General features: G+C 37.1%; 1 protein-coding gene across 1 annotated transcript in view; it reads left to right on the top strand.

Annotated features, from left to right (window-relative positions):
• The window catches only part of LOC138696072 (lysosomal acid lipase/cholesteryl ester hydrolase-like), a 47465-nt gene that overhangs the window by 5200 nt on the left and 19602 nt on the right, over nucleotides 1-22663 (top strand). The window contains exons 2-6 of the mRNA XM_069820597.1: nucleotides 238-433; nucleotides 3035-3149; nucleotides 7868-8114; nucleotides 11023-11178; nucleotides 15372-15456. Coding sequence (XP_069676698.1) covers nucleotides 238-433; nucleotides 3035-3149; nucleotides 7868-8114; nucleotides 11023-11178; nucleotides 15372-15456 — 799 coding nt within the window. The remainder of the gene's footprint in view (nucleotides 1-237; nucleotides 434-3034; nucleotides 3150-7867; nucleotides 8115-11022; nucleotides 11179-15371; nucleotides 15457-22663) is intronic.

Below are 22663 nucleotides of genomic sequence, written 5' to 3'. Positions count from 1 at the left end.
GATACAATAGGCTTAATGGAGGAAAAAAATGTTGAATATTTCCAAAATTTTACTGCTGTAAGCTGTACCTAAGGAAGTTTATAAAAATAAAATAAAACTAATCAACTTCTTTGACTAAGGCACAATCTAGTTTTTAATTACCAAGTTTAAACTCTGAAAATGCTATACTAAAATTTTTTCATGAACGTACACCTCTTCATTTGCCCGGAAATTATTCAATTTTTAATATTTCTACAGCCCGAGGTGATACGCAAGTATGGATATCCGGCGGAAGAGCACACTGTGGAGACCAAGGACGGGTATGTGCTTAAACACTTCCGTATACCTGGCGGGAGGACCAACTCAAATGCGGGAAGACCTGCTGTGATCCTGCAACACAGGCTACTGATGACCTCCAGCGCTTGGATATTTCTGGGACAAGAGGGTTCATTGGGTAAGCTTGGCCGGTTCATTCGTTCTTTGACTTGGTTTGATTTGAGCCAAATTGGATCGATTTGGGTCCATCCATTGTTTTTTTTTTCATATGTGTCGAGATACTGTCAAATAACAAGGAAACCATTTCTGTTAATATGTATTTCATTTTATAAGAAAAGTAGGCCTACTGTAAAAATAAGCTAAAGGAACATCGATTAACTGTTCACGAAATGTACGTCGTATAGACAACTTTTCTTAGTTCCTTTCCTTATTCATTTACGTTACATCTATTTGTCCACACCTGTGGAGTAACGGTTAGTGCGTCTTGCCGCAAAACCAGGTGGCACGGGTTCGATTTCCGGTCGAGGCAAGTTACCTGGTTGGGGTTATTTCCGGGGTTTTTCCTTAACCCAATGTGAGCAAATGCTGGGTAATTATCGGTGCTGGACCCCGGACTTATTTCACCTGCATTATCAACTTCATCTCATTCAGACGCTAAATAATCTAAGATGTTGATAAAGCGTTGTAAAATTACCTACTTACTATATCTATTGTCGCAACGGATAAAATTAACTTATATTGCATAGTTTGAAATTCATATATATTTTTCCCTAAAAGTTTCACCTGAAGAATTAATTGGTGGAATGCCGGTAGGGTAAAAAGGAGTACTACGTGAAAACCTACAATAAAGCATCCTCTTCTTCCATCACACATCCCACTTGAACCAACCAGGATTCGATTCCGGGTTACCAGCGTGGAAAGTCGACTCCGGCAGTTTGGTAAACAGTACGCCATATTTATAAAGTACGTAGGTATCTGTGATCTTTGTGACACTCATTTCTTATAATTCAAATGTAGCAGAATTTAATCTAAATTAAATCCAGACGTTTGATATGGGCAGGGCATGTAGCACGTATGGGCGAATCCAGAAATGCATATAGAGTGTTAATTGGGAGGCCTGAGGGAAATAGACCTTTGGGGAGGCCGACGCGTAGATGGGAGGATAATATTAAAATGGATTTGAGGGAGGTGGGATATGATGATAGAGACGGGATTAATCTTGCTCAGGATAGGGACCGATGGCGGGCTTATGTGAGGGCTGCAATGAAACTTCAGGTTCCTTAAAAGCCATTTATAAGTAAGTAAGCAGAATTTAATTTCATATCTAAAACAGATCTTCTGATTGAGGTTCTGGCTGATGTGTACATCTGTTATCAGGCAGTACATCTCGCTTGACGATATGTGTCAGAGGAAGAACAATTGAGGAGGTAGCCAGAAAATGGGCCCATAGATCTATAGGCCCTTTTTCGGGAGAATGTATAATTCGGTTCTCCGTTTTAAAGTCTACTTGCTTACGTAGTTTCATTTCATTATCTTGTAAATAGAGAGCAGAGTAGCTAGGCACTCTTATGTAGTTGTGGAACTCAGCAAACTTCAGTGAAGAGGATCCTCAAAGTGAGTGTGAGTCCATCCAGGATGTGCACTGAAGTGTAAGCTCCACTCTGAAGATAAATTTTGAAGTGAGTGTGAATCCATTCTAGATTAATAACCTGTAACCTGTATTCTGAACCCAACAGATATTCTTGATTTTTACGTATTCGGTAAAATTCATGACGTAACTATGAGATATATGTAAAAAATATAATTTTACTAAAATTATTATGAACTTGTAAACGTCTGTAATGTGCCTGTTCAATGTTGATGTTTAATTTCTGCTAAAACATAGTCTTTTGCAATATTTATACTTCGTTTATATATCAATTAACAAAGGAAATTTGATACAGCATGAAGTTGGCCAGTTCCTACGATGACTGGGTGGATCTTCTGCATATCACGCATACGGTTCGGGTTCGAGTCCCAATTAGGCCTGGAGTTTTTCATTGAAACTCTCGCAGTGGCACTCGTGGCGGACAGGTCACAGTTAGGGTTTTCTCGGGCTTCTCCCGTTTCTCCAGTTTATGTACCAACATCATTCCGTCCTACCTCTATTCCATTATCATTCAATATCATTTTTCGATCGCTGGCTGGCGATACAAGGATGATTGCTCTAGGGACAATTGGACGGAGTTACGCAATAAGACCAATCGACAATTTGAAAAAAAAAAAAAAAAAGATAAATATTTGCACAAATCTGTTGATGGTAAGCTAATGTAACTCAGAATAAATCAAGATATGATATCTGAATTTTGCTGCTATTTATAAGCAAAAACTCGTTTATTGCATAAAATTAATTTATTTTGCTTAGAAATATTAATTCAACTGCTGGTCTCATTAAAAATCGGTTAGCCTTTTTTGGTATTATTTGTGCTATTTTTTATAATAGTATTAATGTTATAATACTTCTTGCATAAAATGTTGTATAAAACAGATTTATTTCAATGGCCAATATCTCGAAACAGGTTTTTGGCGCTTGGTCTATTATTGCGTAACTCCGTCAAATTATGGCTGCCTGTGAAATCTGAATACTCAGCGAACCTTAATGTAGCCAGATGGTGTGGGTTGGGAATTCGCCTTGAAAGAGGATAAACTCAAACGCAATAGATCTATCAGGTCGCAGTGCTAAGTCGTAGCGACTCTCCACCCCAAAAGTGAAGTAGTTGATGTGCTTTTCTGTTTTCAGCGTTTAACCTGGCAGACGCGGGATACGATGTCTGGCTGACTAACAGTCGAGGAAACAGATATTCACGCAAACACGTGACTCTTTCGCCAGATACTGAGAAATTCTGGGACTTCAGGTGAATTTCAAGCTTCAAAAAGTTATAAAATCGAGTAGCAGCTTCTTGATAAAAAAAACATGCATCGTTAATGTGTGCAAGGTTAATTAGGCCTTACGTCATTTAAGGGGTTAGGTACAGCTTACAGCAGTAAAAGTTTTGAAAATATTCAACATTTGTTTCCTCTATTACTATATCTTGTACAATAATGAAAATTGGTATTTGTAAAACGCTACCATTCTGCTATATGAAAAAAATATTTTTACGATTAAAAAAATTATATATATATATATATATATATATATATATATATATTTACAAATTCAAAATGGTGGCAGTTCACTGTGCAGTGATGAAGCATTTCCCTCATAACTCATAAACTCGTTAACTTTTTCATGTTCTCTCTCTCTTTTATTTCATTACTGAAACTCATATTTACAATATCATGCTCTTTCAATACAGTTTTTATTTTGTGTTAGAAGTAAGTACTGAAACTTGATCATTTTTTAAATGAATTTTTTTTTATCAGACAACCTATCAAAGGTAGAGAAGTGATCTTGCATCATACTGTAGATATAACATGCATAAATACACACAAAAAATTCATCACAGAATGTTGGATAGTTTTTTAGTTATGTGGGAAACGCTTTATCACTGCACAGTGAAATGAATTTTGAAAAAAAAAAATGTAAATAATTTTTTCATATAGCAGAAGGGCAATGTTTTACACATACCAATTTTTATTATTGTATAAGATACAGTAATGGAGGAAAAAATGTTGAATATTTTCAAAATTTTACTGCTATAAGCTGTACCTAGCCCCTTAAGGGAAGTTGAATGCATAATTTATTGTGCACCGAAAATTTTAACAACAAAATGGTTATCTTCTTCTCATCAGATGATATCAATAATGGATTTTACAGATCTTTGTAACTCACTCACTCACTCACTCATACACTCACCCATCTTCAATTTGTGAGATACTTATCGACCTTCCCTATTGATTTACCTAATATTTTTCTGCAATATTATCAAATTCTCAATTTTTTAAGTAATTGTAAATTATATTTGCTAAAAATTACTTCAGATTTGGGAGCGAGGTAGCGTCACGGTTAAGAAGCAACACTGGAAGCCGGGAAGTCACGGGTCCGTTTCCCGAGGGGGTTGTAAATTTTCTGTTGATATAATCCTTCCAGCCGCACCATGGCCCTGGAGTGTTCTCAGCCTCTAACAGAAGCATTTTCTTGAGAGTAAAGGCTGCTGGAATGTAGTCTGACATCCCTACTGGCATTAAATGGCGATTTCTGTAAAGACGGAAGCCTTAACCTGTCGCCATCCTGTGGGCCGATATGACCTTTCATGAGGTTAACTTTACTTTTATTTCAGAGTAGTCCTTTCTTTCTTTCATTTGCGTAATTCTTCCCTCAGTTGAATCATTGCCAGATACACTGGCTGTTCCAGATAAAAACTGGCAAGAAGCACCTGAGTCTCTGATCTCTCTCTCTAGCTGTTGTCATCGTAATGAACCTACACAATGAGTGCTATACAAAGTATGGAGTAGAAAATATCGCACTGGAATGAATGTAGTCGTAGTAATAGTAGCCTATATTTAACCTTTCAGTACTCGCGTACTTTTTCGTAACGTATTCAATCGCATGGGGGACAGATGTCACCCAAGTTATATTCCTAATTTAGAGAATGAATGTGAACATTCTTTCAATATGAATGGTTACATAAATGTGTTACTACGGAGAATCATCATCATTGTCCTTACAGGTATTAGGCCTAGTTGCCTGTTACAGTCTCCTTCCATCTTTACAGGGGGCGTCACAAAGATCGTCTTCCATGAGGTATATAGCGGAGAATTTGTCTTGGGAGTCTGGAACGGTCCGTCCTATTGACATGATTAAGCCATTTTTGTCTATAGTGGTTGAGATGTTCATAAGTAGGTGTAATTTTCAATTGTTTTGTAATTAGTTCATTCCTTTTGTGGTCAAGCAAGCTGTAGCCGGCAGTCCTCCTTAGAAATCTCATTTCCGCAGTTGTTAGGCATTGAACATATGAGTTTCGGATAGTCCAGACCTCACTACTATATTATTATGGTATTGTCTTCCTCACAGTTACATGACTGATCTGTTCCATCTCATATCACAATGGACAGTTTTCGTTATAGACTGGAATGGTTCTCATTTTGAGCATCTGTGGTAAAGTTTGGTTAGTAATAATGTTTTGTTTAGTTTTATGCCTACTCAACATGATTTTATATACTCATTTGTCTCAAGTATGAAGTTAAAGAAACAAGTTTAATAAATAGTTAAAAGACATAAAACGGGTGAATGGGTAACATTTCTACACATTCAGACATGAAATTTAATGGAGATTCGGAATATGTAAATTTTAATATAGGGTACCTTTTAAAAAATAAAGTTTGCTGTCACACCCTGTACGTCTGAATAACTTCTTTCGAACACTGATACCATATTGTATGGTTTATTTCCAACAGCTTTTGTGTATATATATATATTTATTTTTTTTTTTGTAAAATCAACATTTAAAAATTTATGAGTAATATTCCATACTTTTTTTAACGCTCTTTATAATTATTATTTATGTGTAAATGTAGTACTTTCTACATTTACCTACAAAATTAACACTGGAAACACGTTTATAATCCTTGCTGTGTTGTGAAAATCTTTGTATACAATAATACCAATTGCATCCAATTGTCCTATTTTCCTTGGATTATATCCTTCATAAGTCTTTATACGTGAATGCTTTCTGCAGACATGTCTTAAATTATTTAAGAGTAAAAGCAATTTACACAGATATCGCTCAAATTGTCGGCACATGTCCGTTTTGAACATTTCACACATCATTTCTAGTCATTTTGTCTCGAGACCTACAAAATTGGTAACAACGGCCTCTGGATCCATTCCTTTGTTTTGGGGTTGGCGTAGCGGATTCTTGTATTTCCAGTAATATTTGAGAACACCTTCTAATCTCTGAAGGAATTGAATAAACGTAGATCCACAGTCCTTCGAAGTTCAATAGAACAAATTATCCCTAAGATATACTAGTCCTATATAATTCACATAAGTGATAATGAATGCTTAACGAAACTTTGCAGAAACAGTAACGTAAAAGGCAGCGTGGTTGACAATTGTCACCCAGAAGAATAAAATCTTAGCTAGAGAATGAAGGATCGGTGGAGCGGAGAAAAATCCACTTAGTGACTTAAGACGGCGCTCATTCCGTCGGATCCCGGCCACTTAGTCATTCGTAATGAGTGCACCTCTGCACATTAGTGTGTTGGACATTGTGCCACTGTCACACATCTGTGACACAGTGCATGGGGGTTGGCCACTAAAGGGAAACAATGAGGTGGAGCTTAAACTTAGAGGATTCAATCCGGCATCGGAATTGGAATCCGGTGTGTCTTAGTGGATAGAGCGTCAGCACGTAGAGCTGAAAACCCGGGTTTGAATCCCGGTGCCGAAGATGATTTTTCTCTGCTCCACCGATCTTTCATCATATTATAACGCAGAATTCCTGCACGGAAATATATGTACTTCGGTACATCGCAATAATTAGCTACAGAAGTTATAGGTCTACGAGCAACTTCAAGACTGAAACCATGAATAAATATATAATAGGATGCGAAACTGAGTTTCCCGTAACACATGCTAGAGGCGCTAATGTATAAACTAATCTTGCTCACATCTGTTGGACGGAGAACTTATTACATCTAGCAGCGCGCCAAGTAGCGAAAACAAAAACTAATTACTCCATGCATTTAGCAGCGCACCCGGTGACGAAAATGTTAAACTATGCAGAAAATATTCCTTCCCTCCCGCCCTCGATATTATCAACTAAGCCAATTTAAAATAAAACATTTACATTTTTATTACCGGAGTTAACAGGAAGATAAAGGAGAGAATCTATTTTACACTACCCAATTAAAATATAACCAAACAGAGAAAGAAAATTAAGCAAAAGATTATATGATTTGGATCGTATTCTTTGGGTATTTAGTGTACAGTGCAATGGAAAAGTCTGCAAAAACTACTTAGTTCAATTTATTATATTACCATTTTATTACACTATTATTTATTATTTATTATATTACACTATTTATTACATTACACTATTTTTACAACGTCCATAAACATCACTGTTTAACATACACTCTTATACACACACTTACATTAGTATCACTTTATGTCCACTCATTAGCAAGGTTCTGGCTGCCATCTTGCTTCTCGAGCATCGTCTGTTCGTATCGAACGAACGGATAAATAGAGAACTCTGGGTAATCTACCCAACACATAGTTATAATGTTCACCACCCACACGTCGAGCGCTATCATCTTATTTGAACCCCCTTCCGTCAGATTGTGCTGACCGCAGTTTCGCATCCTATTATATTCATCCATGCTGAAACTAAAGAATGTTATTATGTAAGATTGGTTTCGAAGGTACTTAAAGCCTCACTGTTGTAAAGCCTTTCAAGGAAATACAATGAAAAAAGCACGTTGATTGACAGGTGTTCCCCACGCGAGTACTGAAGGGTTAAGGACGATTTTCAACTGCAGAGATTATTCGGAGTCAAAATTCAACGTCGATGAGAAGTGGACAAGGAATTTTGCCTGGAGCCCTCTGTCAGAAATAGGTTTACTTTACGTGTTTTAAAACATTCCTCACACAAATTCCTAACAACTAACTTTACAAACTGCATTGCAGCTGGCATGAAATGGGAATGTATGACTTGCCCGCCACGGTGGACTACATCCTCAATATCACGGGAAATAAGCAGTTATACTATGTCGGCCACTCAATTGGCAGTTCCATCTTCAGTGTGATGACGTCAAAGCTGCCTGAATACAACCAGAAGATTAGTCTTAACGTCGGCCTGGCACCCGCCATATACGTTGGGAATCCCACGGGCTTGGAGCTAAGGACATTAGTACTTTTTCGCAACATCATGGCGGTATGTTCAGAGCTGGACACAGAATCTTTTAACATCTGTGTTCCCCTTCCCCTACATTTCCTGACGATGAAGTCGACATTTAACTCAAAAACGTTGGATGTCTATATCCTGGTCACGGTAGACTAACCAGACGTCCCAGATTTCCGGGGACAGTCTCCGGTTTTGAGTTGCTGTCCCCGGGGAGCAAATGTCCCCGTTTTTGTCCTAGGAAATTAATTTCGTCGTCAGAAGCTTTAATTTTGTTTCAATAACATTTTACACGTAAATATTTAAGTATTGTGATGAAACTGCTGCGATTCATGCACATTTCTGAACGGTTCTCAGTATGAGACAGAACCACAGAGCACAGTATGAGATATTCTGCACACTTTGAGAAGAACATAGCATCTTTCTCTTTATTCACTTGCGCGGAAGTGTTAGAACTGCAGCAGTGTCCATTTTTAAGTAGTTAAAAATACACGGCCGTATTCATAGACATTCTTAGCGCGGGCTTCCGGTGGATGGTCAGCGAACTAACGTTTTTAATATTCATAAACCAGTGTTAGCGATATGATATGATATGATATGATATGATATGATATGATATGATATGATATGATATGATATGATATGATATGATATGATATGATATGATATGATATGATATGATATGTGATATGATATATGATATGATATGTGATATGATATGATATATGTGATACGATATGATATATGATATGATATATGATATTATATGATATGATATTTGATATGATATATGATGTGATGTGATGTGATGTGATGTGATGTGATGTGATGTGATGCGCTGCGATGCGATACAATACGATATATGATATGATATGATATGATATGATATGATATGATATGATATGATATGATATGATATGATATGATATGATATGAATCCTGTACAAGTAGTCAGTCGATAGTGGGGGCTAGTTTAGCACGCTCGTAGCGCGGGCTAGCGAAATGTCTATGAATAGGACACTAGGAGTTTTATGACAAATCAACAGTTGAAAAGTAGTCTCATGTTTTTCAACATTTCAAAAAAAAAAAAAATTCCATTCCATTTGAAAATCTTCTGAAAATAGCGTCATTAATCATATGTCTTTCAGTCAGTAATTCATTATTTGAAAGACTTTTATTTCTACACAGTGAACTCAATCTGGACTGATGAAAAGTCAAGAATGAAAATTGAAACAATTAAAGCTTTGTTACAAATGAAAACAAACTTTCATTCCTCATTTGAAGAACTTAGTGTGAAGTGTATGGGAATGAACAGATGCTTAAAAAGATACATTTTTCAGACAAGTACTTGTAAAATGTGTGTTAGAGTCCAAAAATGAAGAGCTTTTTCCAAAGTGAAGTACATAAAAATAATTATTTTAATTTTTTTCTGTCATAAAATAATGTATAGGTTCCCTCACTTTTTACTTGGTTATTTAACAACGATCTATCAACTACTAGGTTATTTAGCGTCGGTGGGATTGGTGATAGCGAGATGGCATTTGGCGACGTGAGACTGAGAATTCGTAACAGATTACCTGACACTTGCCTTACTGTTGGGAAAAACCTCGGAAAAAACCAAGCAGATAATCAGTCCAAGCAAGAAACGAACCAACACCCGAGAGAAACTCCGGATCGGAAGGCAAGCTCCTCAGTCGAATGAGCTGAATTCTTTTGGTGGCAGAGTAAGATTTACCTTTGTCATTTTATTGATTGCAGAACGAACTGTGTACAAACACGCTGTTGCAATATTATATGTTCTTTAATTTTGTTTCAGAATTCATAACAAAAGTCGGCCTCGGTAGCGTACTTGGTATAGCGCTGGCCTTGTATGCTCGAGGTTGCGGGTTCGATCCCGGCCCAGGTCGATGGCATTTAAGTGTGTTTAAATACGATAGGCTCATGTCAGTAGATTTACTGGCATGTAAAAGAGCTCCTGCGGTACAAAATTACGGCACACCAGCGACGCTGATATAACCTCTGCAGTTGCGAGCGTCGTTAAATAAACCATAATTTAAATTTTAAATTTCATAACAAAAGCACTACTGAAATTTGTAATAAGTAGAAAAACGTTGCTCTAAGTTAAATTATTTTAGAAACAGACACGCTACTATTACACAATAAAATCACAGATATTTCTTTGTATTAAAAATACCAATCCCACCATTAACTATAAAATGTCTTATTTACTTATGTGCTTATTTACTTATTTTTTTACTTATTTGTTTATTTTTTACCTATTTATATATTTATTTTTAATTTTTTACTTATTTATTTTCTTATATACTTAATTATTTCCTTATTTATTTATTTACTTATTATTATTTGACTTATTTATTTATATGCTTATTTACATACTTTTATTTATTTACTTATTTATTTATGTGTTTACTTGCTTATTCACTTATCTATTTATTTGTTTACTTGCTTATTCACTTATTTATATAGGCTATTTACGTGCTTCTATATTGATTAATTCGTTTATTTACTTATGTGTTTATTTATTTATTTACTTGTTTAATTATTACTGATTTATTTACATGTTTGCATACTTTCTTACTTAATTAATTACCTGCTTACTTATTTACTTAAGCCTACTTGTTACTTACTCGCTTATTTACTCATTTATTTATTTACTTGCTTACTTATTTACTTATGTACTTGCTTAATTGCTTATTTACTTACTTTCTTGCTCACTTATTTTCTTACTTACTCACTCACTCATTCATTTATTTATTTACTTACTTACTCACTCACTTACTTACTCACTCACTTACTTACTTACTTACTTACTGTTAATTAGAGTGACATTCAACGCTCTGAGACACCAGAAAAGAATATAACTGGAGCCGCGTTGGATATGACTGGACAATTATTGTGTACAGTTTGTTTTCTTTTACAGGTCCTATTCAAAACACTGAGACTATGGGAAATTCTGCCTTATAGCCGCTTGAGGTCAGCTTGGTTGGCATACGTGTGTTCAAAGGGCCCATTATTCTATCTATTATGTCTCCCTAGCTACAAGATAAACTTCGGGAGTTACAAATATGCAAACAAGGTAAGGCAGTAGAATTCAACCTTATATTTCATTTTATTTTAATTATGCTCAGTGCAGTAGAATTTCGATTATGTAACTTATGAATTTGTTCCAAAAACAGAAGCGGTTATAGAAATGATAATCCAATCATTTAAACCTTGTTATAAAGAAAGTTTTCAGAAAATAAAGCCAAACCACATATAGACATCTTTCTACAGGGTATTAGGTTACAATTTATATACTATATATTTATTTATGAAGAACTTTGCAGACACTGAGACTGAAACATTAATCAACTAATACCTAAGTTTTGTAGTGCACAATGATCCTTCTTGTAACGAAATAGTGGCAAAACTTCAGGTTTGGGTTCCTCATATGTAGAGAAGAAAAAAAGATTATATAAACATGGGTCCGGAAATGCCTGGTTGCCGCGCTATAAGGGTTACAAGGAGATCATTGTGCACTACAAAACAAAAGTTATTAGTTGATTAATGTTGATTAATGTTTCAGTCTGTGTACATTTGTTTACAGGAACTGTTCAAAATGTCCATCTCCTGCCTGAATACAGGCCGCAGTTCGTCGCATTGATGTCCGGACCTGCTCCCAAATTCCTGGTGTAGCACGTACTGTCCGACAGCGTTGCTCAATTCGCACACATTTCAGTCTGGATGAACGTAGACATCTTAATGCAACATTCCCTGGCCGATGAATAGGGCGAGGTGGAACAACTGCTTGGCCTCCACGCTCACCAGATCTCAACCCACTGGACTTCTACTTGTGCGGGCACTTGAAGTCCTTTAGGTATTCAACTCCTGATAACGATATGGAAATCTCCGCCTGCGAATTGAGCAACACTGTCGCACAATACATGCTATGCCAGGAATTTGGGAGCAGGTCCGGATGTCAATGCCACGAACTGCGGCCTGTATTCAGGCAGAAGGTGGACATTTTGAACAGTTCCTGTAAACAAATGTACACAGACTGAAACATTAATCAACTAATACCTAAGTTTTGTAGTGCACAATGATCCTTCTTGTAACCCCTATAACGCGGCAACCAGGCATTTCCTGACCCATGTTCATATAGACTTTTTTTCTTCTCTACATATGAGGAATCCATACCTGATGTTTTGCCCACTATTTTCGTTACACCTTGTATATAAACAGTGAATACGGCAAAGGTTCTAAGTGTCATTGTTTGGCATTTTTCCTTTTCTGACTCATTGTGTTCCATTCGCCATTGCCGATAAACTGTGAAAGTTCCATGAACCTAAGACCTTTGTAAGTAGTTCGAACATTCACCCAGAAATGTCGAATGTTCTAACTCTGGATGCCTTTGCAATGTTCCATGTGCCCTGCTAGGCATTACCACAGTCTAGTATATACAGTTATGAAGCTTGAGTTGTGAGGGTGCTAGGAACAACAGGCTGTGCTGTACTATTTCGCATTGTCTGTAATGAGGCGATATTAGCGATCCTAGTGGTTAGTAACTATCTATGGATCAAATTTACTACGTATTGAGCTTCGTGACTGTATATACTAGACTGTGGTATTTCTAGTTCCAAACCTTAACCACAGCAACATGTTTTATAACAGACAACTGAATTGTTACAATTTAGGCATACATGTTGCAAATTCGGACGATAGTATTACGAGTATGTAGGATGACAGCATTGCCCCTAGTGTTGCAAATGAAACTGCGTCATGCATATTGAAGTTGACAAATGAAGGAAGGGTCCTTGAAGAGGAAAGTAGTCATTTGGTCCGATAGTTGCTCAGGCCAGAACGTGTAATAATTTTCCTTATAATGTTTTTGATACATTATGACCACTTTAATCATGTGACACAGAAGTATCTTGTGGACAGCCACAGATTTTTTTTTTTAAATTTTGACCGTGATTTTGGCACAATTTGGAATAGAAAAAGTTTGCAGCTCATACATTCTTAGAAATTTAAATGACGTTGTGAAAACTGTTCGAAATTTGAAACCTTTCAAAGTCTTGGAGTTCGAAGCAGATTTATTACACCTGAAATATGCCAGAGACTGTGATCACTACCACACATTTAAAATTTTTAAACTGAGCATGATTTGTGTATCTAAGAATTCCCCGAAAAAATGTCGTACCAAGAAAACGCTTAGAAATCTAGAGCGACGGAAAGTGATGAACATTATGAAAAAAAGAAAACATCCATCTAATGTAGGAGACACTCCACATTCTTCCACAACCAATACTACCTAGTTAAAAAAAAACAGACCCCTTAACATGATACCGTTTCTATCGGACTATGCAAAGTTCTTTCTTTATGAAGAACTTTGCAGACACTGAGAATTTCGACTTAATTATGAGCTACATTATGATATTTTAATGTTTTTGAGTTTACATAACCATGTATTACGACCATTATTTTGTTTAAATTTTATAATGACTCTTTTTAAGAGTGACACTTGGAACACTAGAAGTAAAAGGTATAAGGAACTTGGAACTTTCTATAATCTTTGCTGTGTAATATGTTGGTATAAATAGAAATTATTCATACAGTATGTTTAAGTTCAAGATTGATGTGTATCCTTCACAAATATGTCAACTCTTAATCAATAATAATCATTACTAGGGCCGTGACATCGGTATATTTGTATTAGCCTGAGGTGAACATAAGACGCCGATCAGAATGCAATTGGGGTTTCAAGTACAGGCAGCGAAAGCGAATTTGACACACGCCTAAGCAAGCACGTTCCGTGTTTTGTATACGATTATTGCGTATTATAAAATCAAGACAATATAATTATTGTATATAAGGGTTAATATAAGAAAGGTCTAAAATGCTGGTGAGGTTGAGAATAATTGTTGGAAATCGCTCGGGGAAAGCAGTACGCAGCGTGTTCATTGAAAGGTGTGTCATATGTGCTGGGCTCTGTCCTGTTGAAACCATAGGGTCTCAATGTTCCAGTTACGACGCGACAACTCAGGCAGGAAAAATGTTGCCAGCAAAGCCATTCTCACACGTTCAACATTTTCAGATGTCCGCGCTGTTTCCATACGAACACGAGGTTTGTTTTGAATAGATCCGATTTCACGCCACTGGCTCACCTACCTACCGATTATTTTTCGGGACGGTGCAATTCCACGATATCGACTATCGCCAAATATCAGCCGAAACTCGCTGTATAGCTACAATTGACTTGCTTGATATACAGAATGTTACAGAATTATTCAATATTTTAGGAGGTGATAGTATGCATCAAAACAAGAAAATAATGTCTAATAAACATGGGTCCTATAACACATACTTTCTGAGATCTGAACACTTGTTCATAGGAGGTGCTCAATGTGACGTCTAATCATGGCAATGCATTCCTCTGCCTTTCGGCGTAAGGAATTACGCACTCTTTGAAATTTGTTTTAATACGCTAGTAAGAAAGTCCTGATAACGAGCCCCAGTTAATCTCTGTGGTAGCACGTATGGCCCTATTAATCTACCACGAAGAACGCCTACCAGTAAGGTGATTAAAAATTGGTGCTGATGCCTTGTTTCTTCAACTGCATGGGGATTTTCATCAGCCCACATATGCTGATTACGAAAATTCACAACACCATCTCTGCTAACCCCGCTCATATCCGCAACCAGACTTTTTTTTCAGTATTTCTTGCGACGTATCATTATTCCATGCCAGAGGTGTCGACTACGGTATAATTATCTGGTATTGCAAAGCAGAAAAATACATTGTCATGAATGGACGTCACAATGAGTACCTTCTATGAACAAGTGTTCATATCTCAGAAAGTATGTCTTGTAGGACCCATGTTTATTAGACATTATTTTCTTGTTTTGATGCATACTATCACCTCCTAAAATATTGGATACTTTTTAACATCCTGTATAATGTTCTACGCAGAAAATGCCCTGCTGCAATAGCCAACGTTCCATGGCTAACTAAATCCAATGCCATACTAGATCCAATCACAATGATCAAAGCCTCCATTCTTAAATGGAGACATATGCATACATAATTATCAACTTAAAATGCGAAACGTTAAATGCCAGACTCTGTACCTGAAGAGAAAAATGCATTCCATATGGCAAATTATATTTCTGTGATACAGTAGACTATTTCACAAAATTCCACCTTGTGAGAACCGACTTTCTCTATGCAGACGAGCCGATTCCACATCATCAAGTGACGTATCTATGTAAATCCTAATTTGTTATTTACAGACGCAATTGCCTGTTTTCGTAGCCAATCTCTATAGTGGAACATCATTGAAGAATATCCTCCATACTTTCCAGATAATCAGCACAGGTAAGCTAAACTTGTATTAAATAGTATCTATTGTTAGATTAAAATTACTTTAGGATTAATAGTTCGACTGGCCTTCTATGCCCAAGGTTGCGGGTTCGATCCCGGGCCAGGTCGATGGCATTTAAGTGTGCTTAAATGCGACAGGCTGGTGTCAGTAGATTTACTGGCATGTAAAAGAACTCCTGCGGGACAAAATTCCGGCACATCCGGCGACGCTGATATAACCTCTGCAGTTGCGAGCGTCGTTAAATAAAACATAACATTTTGATAGTTCGAGGAACTGCTGCGTTACTCTTTGGAAGGCAATGATTCCTAGCTCCTGACTTGAGCCGAGCGCTGTAATGTAATGCTCACAGTGAGCAAATGTTACAAAGTGAGCATTAGCCTGCATGGCGAATGTTCGGCTCAGAAGTGCTCCATATTTAATTCTCGTTTGAGATATCGGATATAGAACTCGCGAGTGCTGCGTTCATTCTAATGTGTTATTTGTAAAAGAAGAAGAAAATCGGAAACGACAGTGGCAAGCGAATCCATATCCTCCTCAGTTCTGAGCTATAGCTACTTCATACATCAACCGTGGCGAGAACGTGACTCGCGAGACAATGTGGCTCGCAGTGATAGCTGTGCATTTCGCTTGCTTCTAACCTCCGCCAACCCCCACCCTCTCACTCACTGGAGTTAAACTCCGTTTCATTTGTATTTGTCTCTGACCTGCGAGTGGCATATGTCTCTCTCGAAACCATGTACGAAAGTTCCAAGTAGGATGGGAGGACGTACTTTTTTGCTGTCAATATGATGAGAATATTAAATGTATGATTTGTTCACAAGTGTTACGAGGAAAACGGTTGTATAACATAAAACGGCATTATACTACATGTCACTGATGAAACATTAAAAGGTTAAATGTTACTGTTGTTATCATCATCATCATCATCATCATCATCATCATCTGTACGTCGACCCTTTTTCAGCAGATGTACGAATAATGCGGTTAGCTCTTCAATTTGAACTCACTGATTTACTATGTGATGTCAAATGAAATCTAGATGTAAGGACTTGACAAATGTTGAACTTTCAAATCTTTGCCAAAAAATAAATATCCGAAGCTTCGTTCTTTCGCTTGCTCTGTTGAAGCCATGTTCGCTACAACTTACGTTTGTGAAAAATTATTTTCAACAATTAAAATAGTAAAAACCAAATTTAGATCACGACTGACAAACAAATACCTTCGTGATAAACTACGACTGGCAGTAAGTGACATAATTCCTGATTTTGAAACTTTGTCGCAGAGACATTCTGAAGACAGTTAATTTTAGGTTGTGATATTGTTCATTTATTGTTCATTTCTTTCTTCGTTACACGTACTAAACATTAGTTTATAGCCTTGTACTGTATAAAATTATATTTAACCCATTACTGCATAAAGTTATTAATGACTTTGAAAATGCGTTTCTGAGTTTACGTTTGCAAGTTGGTGACTTAAGAATGCTCTCTTACCATTTTTATCTTTATTTACTTTCTGGGATAAAAATTAAGGACCGTCCCATAAATAGGACGCTATGCATAGTGGTCAGTGATACAGTAATTGAATAGAATAACACCTCTTTTAGTTCAAATAGTATTTATGTATTTATTATGTAACAAATACATATACATATTAGAATCAGTGGTTCAACTGCCCTTCTCACACAAGCCTACGCATTGTACAACACTATTTTGTATGGTAAGGTAGAAATATTTAGGGTGGAGTCCAATTTGACACTTGCTGCAGATGAACTTTGCTTTCCCTGTACAATTAGCACACCTTCGCTGAGTTTTATTTTCAACTGGCCAGTGGTGTTGACCATCAAATCTTATGTCTCCTGATGGAATGGGAACAATTTTTCCTTATTGGGAACTCACCCCATGCCTTTTCAGTTGTGTAAAAGCCAGGAGACGGCAAAAGTTGAGGAGCGGTTCTGAAGAGTTTTGAGGCTTCATTTTTCTGTACAGAAACAAAGCATTTACTACGGCAACATCAAGAAAATAAGCGAAGATGGACCACCACTCTGTTATTGCCGCTGTTGCTAACATCGGTACTGCCAACGGTGGTGCTGCTTTTTCTGTGCTAGCACTGGTACTGCTGTTGCTGCTAGTGATGTTGCTGCTATTGCTGCTGCTAGCGCTGGTGCTGAGGGTGGTGATTGTAAAAAAAAATCGTAGCTTTACAGCCCATGAAGGGCCAAGACCGACCAATCGGCTCCTGGTCTCACGTCCACATGCCGAAACAGAGGTGGACAATCATCCAACCAGAATGGCGGTATCGTGTGGTTAGCACGATGATTCCCCCCAGCCGTTATAGCTGGTTTCCGAAACCGGATTTTCGCTACCTATCGTAGCTCCAGAAGTGCATGATGATGCTGGGTGGGCACCGGTCCCATACACTGGCCAAAATTTCATGAGAAAATTTCTTCCCCCATGAGGACTCGAGCCAACGAGCATTCCGTAACGCGAGTCTGAGGCAGGATTCCTTAGACCACGATGCCACGGCGCGGTACGTTGGTGGTTATAGTAGTAATAACAGTACTTGTAGTTGTAGTAGTACGATGGCCTTCTAGCCTGGAATTACCTTCCCTATCTTGGAAATTTTCATATATTAGCTTCCTTCTTTTAGGACGGCAATAACTTGTGCGAGAAACATCAGCTTCATTTTTGTCTAATATTGAATAAGCAGTCGTGGACAGCCGATAAGCGGTGGTCCTCCAGCTTGGGGGTTGGGCGAAGGGCTAACAACCCATCACCGTAAAAAACAGCTTGTTACGTATCCCTATAATAAGCCTCGGAATAGGACTGATTCTCTGGCACGACCACAGCAAAGGAATAAGGATTTGAGATTTGGCACTTGGAACGTAACTAGTCTTTATAGAACAGGAGGGGTAACATTAGTAGCAAAAGAACTAGCTAGATATAGAATAGACTTCGTGGGGGTACAAGAGGTTAGGTTAGATGGGAATGGCATATCACAAATAGGAGATTACTTGTTGTATTATGGGGAAGGAAACAATAATCACCAATTAGGAACAGGATTCTTTGTTCATAAAAGAATAAAATCAGGAGTAAAAAAGGCCGAATTTATCAGTGACAGGTTATCATATTTAGTACTTAAGGGTAGATGGTGCGACATCATAGTTATAAATGCTCACGCCCCTACAGAAGAGAAAGACGACCATATAAAGAATAGCTTCTATGAGGAATTGGAACATACTTTTGATCAGTTCCCTAGATATCACATGAAAATTTTATTGGGGGATTTCAATGCTAAAGTAGGACGGGAGGATATTTTTAGACCAACTATTGGAAAAGAGAGCCTACACGCAATTAGTAGTGACAATGGAGTTAGATTAGTCAACTTTGCCACATCGAAAAATTTAATTGTCAAAAGTACAACATTCCCCCATAAGGATATACATAAATATACTTGGACTTCTCCAGATGGATTGACACACAACCAAATAGATCACATCTTGATAGATAAACGGAGACATACTAGTATAGTAGATATTCGAACTTTCAGGGGTGCAGACTGTAATTCTGACCATTATTTGGTGATTGGAGAATTAAGAGAAAGATTATCAGTAGCCAAGCGAGTAGAGCAACAAGTTAATATTACTAAATTCAATATTTTGAAATTAAAGGACGAGGAAGCTAAGCAAAATTATCAGGTCGAAATTTCGAATAGGTTTGCCACTTTAGAAAGTTCCGACGAAGTTGAGAAAGAATTAGATGTTAATAGCGTGTGGGAAAATATCAGAGATAGTATCAAAATTGCAGCTGAGCAGAGCATAGGTTATAATGAAACTAAGAAAAAGAAACCGTGGTTTGATGAAGATTGTTGCATGGTAGTAGAAAGAAGGAAACAGGCAAAATTGAAATTCTTACAGGATCCAGTTGAGGAGAAGAGAGATAATTATTTCAATGAAAGACGGGAAGCAAGTCGTATACTTAGGAATAAAAAGAGAGGTTACTTGAAGGAAAAACTGAATGAGGTAGAAACAAATAGTAAGAATAAAAACATTCGAGATTTATATAAGGGTATAAAGGAATTTAAGAACGGATATCAGCCAAGGGTAAACGTGATCAAGGATGAGAATGGTGACTTGCTTGCAGACTCTCCATCAATCCTAAACAGATGGAAAAACTATTTTGCGCAACTACTAAATGTACATAGGCCAAATAGAAATGATCGGGACGAAACTGAAATACAAACTGCTGAGCCATTTATACCCGAACCCACGCTTTCAGAAGTCGAAATTGCGATAGAAAATCTGAAAAAGTACAAGTCTCCAGGTATCGATCAAATTCCAACAGAATTAATACAAGAGGGTGGGAGTGCATTATATAGCGAAATTTATAAACTTGTACTTGCTATTTGGGAAAAGGAAATTGTACCAGAACAATGGAAGGAGTCCATAATTGTACCTATTTTTAAAAAGGGGGACAAAACCAACTGTGGTAACTTTCGAGGAATATCACTTTTGTTGACGTCGTACAAAATTTTGTCCAATATTCTTTTGAGAAGATTAACTCCGTACGTAGATGAAATTATTGGGGATCATCAGTGCGGTTTTCGGCGTAATAGATCGACTATTGATCAGATTTTTTGTATTCGACAGATAATGGAGAAAAAATGGGAGTATAAGGGTACAGTACATCAGTTATTCATAGATTTCAAAAAGGCTTATGACTCGATTAAGAAGGAAGTATTATATGATATTCTTATTGAATTTGGTATTCCCAAGAAACTAGTTCGATTAATTAAAATGTGTCTCAGTGAAACATACAGCAGAGTCCGTATAGGTCAGTTTCTATCTGATGCTTTTCCAATTCACTGCGGGCTAAAGCAGGGAGATGCACTATCACCTTTACTTTTTAACTTCGATCTAGAATATGTCATTAGGAAAGTTCAGGATAACAGGCAGGGTTTGGAATTGAACGGGTTACATCAGCTTCTTGTCTATGCGGATGACGTGAATATGTTAGGAGAAAATACACTAACGATTAAGGAAAACACGGAAATTTTGCTTGAAGCAAGTAGAGCGATCGGTTTGGAAGTAAATCCCGAAAAGACAAAGTATATGATTATGTCTCGTGACCAGAATATTGTACGAAATGGAAATATAAAAATTAGAGATTTATCCTTCGAAGAGGTGGAAAAATTCAAATATCTTGGAGCAACAGTAACAAATATAAATGACACTCGGGAGGAAATTAAACGCAGAATAAATATGGGAAATGCCTGTTATTATTCGGTTGAGAAGCTCTTATCATCCAGTCTGCTGTCCAAAAATTTGAAAGTTAGAATTTATAAAACAGTTATATTACCGGTTCTTCTGTATGGTTGTGAAACTTGGACTCTCACTCTGAGAGAGGAACATAGGTTCAGGGTGTTTGAGAATAAGGTGCTAAGGAAAATATTTGGGGCTAAGCGGGATGAAGTTACAGGAGAATGGAGAAAGTTACACAACACAGAACTGCACGCATTGTATTCTTCACCTGACATAATTAGGAACATTAAATCCAGACGTTTGAGATGGGCAGGGCATGTAGCACGTATGGGCGAATCCAGAAATGCATATAGAGTGTTAGTTGGGAGACTGGAGGGAAAAAGACCTTTAGGGAGGCCGAGACGTAGATGGGAGGATAATATTAAAATGGATTTGAGGGAGGTGGGGTATGATGATAGAGACTGGATTAATCTTGCACAGGATAGGGACCGATGGCGGGCTTATGTGAGGGCGGCAATGAACCTTCGGGTTCCTTAAAAGCCATTTGTAAGTAAGTAAGTAAGTAAGTACTTTCAAAATTATTTGTTGCAGCTTTATGTCAGAAGACCCTGGCATGCTTTCATCAACAATGTCATCTTCATCATCATCATCATCATCATTACGTTTTTTTTTTTTTAATTCCACTTTAATAAGTAGCATTTTACCGCCAAGATTATTCGAATAAGCCTCATGCTCGTAGTCCGATTTATCACTGTATTTATTTGTATCATGAAAATCTTCTGGAGGGGTCACATATATTAGACTCTCATTATTATTATTTTGATTTTCCATTAACCCCAGAATTTCACTCACGGTTAGACTGGAAATAAAACAATGTAATGGAAACCATACACATATTATGAAGAATACTACAGGAGTGCACACTGCATGGCGTCCTATTTTTAGGACGGCACATTATTTCACCTTGTAACTAGCAACATATAAGAAAAATATATTGTTGTTATATACCACATGAAAACTGAAGTATTCAACTCATTTTGCGAAAATAAAAATCAGATTTCTGTACCACCATTACAGAGTAACTAAGAATAAACTTACCCGCGGTGCGTCACGAAATACTGTTAACCTGCCATCTTGTAAAAAATTAGCAGGTATGAACAAATGTTCGCGCGGAATTCAAACACTGCAACACTATAATACAATATAATAATTTACCTTCTAAACAATGCCTCCAAATGTACCAACAAGAAAAAGTTCCATAGAAATGAGTATTTTACGCAAGTCCCATTTTTAGGACGCTATGCAGTCATGGGTTAAGTGCTTGACATAAGGAAAATGAAAATCCGTTAATAGGTCAGACAGTTTCTTCACTTCCCCTTCGGGTGTCCATAGGTGCTATGCACGTTGCAGGTTACACAGAGGCTCGGCGCACGATTACATTTTCGCCACCGCTGTCATACATGACTATGATATAAGATGTATGTGCAGGGACCTGCATTTGTGGCCTAACTGTAACCTGCGCAGAATTTTTTCAGGATTTTTCCTCTTGTCAGTAGTGAGTTATTTCTTGAAGTGTAGAATTATATTGAACTTTAAAAATAAAACAACAAATCTCTCAAGACTCAGAAGAATATAGAGACAGAAGTGTTAATGGTGCATCGAACTTATGGAATATCCTGAAAAATCAAGAAATCAGTGGTCAATATAAAAATTTATTAGAATATCTTCTACAGATTTCCAGCACTTACTTGATGTAATTGAACCAAGTGTTGCAAAGGAAGATACTACGCTCAGTTTCATAAAAAGCTGCTATGTAGGAGAGAATTTAGTAATTTTCTCTAAAACCACCTCATATAAAAGAGCAATGCCTCTTACATAAACGTAATGAGAGTTCGCACAGAAAAATATATTACCTGAAACTACTGTAAAGTTGAAAGTTTTAT

The sequence above is a fragment of the Periplaneta americana genome, chromosome 3 (assembly GCF_040183065.1).
Source record: "Periplaneta americana isolate PAMFEO1 chromosome 3, P.americana_PAMFEO1_priV1, whole genome shotgun sequence".
Classification (NCBI taxonomy): domain Eukaryota; kingdom Metazoa; phylum Arthropoda; class Insecta; order Blattodea; family Blattidae; genus Periplaneta; species Periplaneta americana.
Note: the sequence above shows the minus strand (reverse complement) of the source record. Positions and strands in the feature narration are given on the sequence as shown.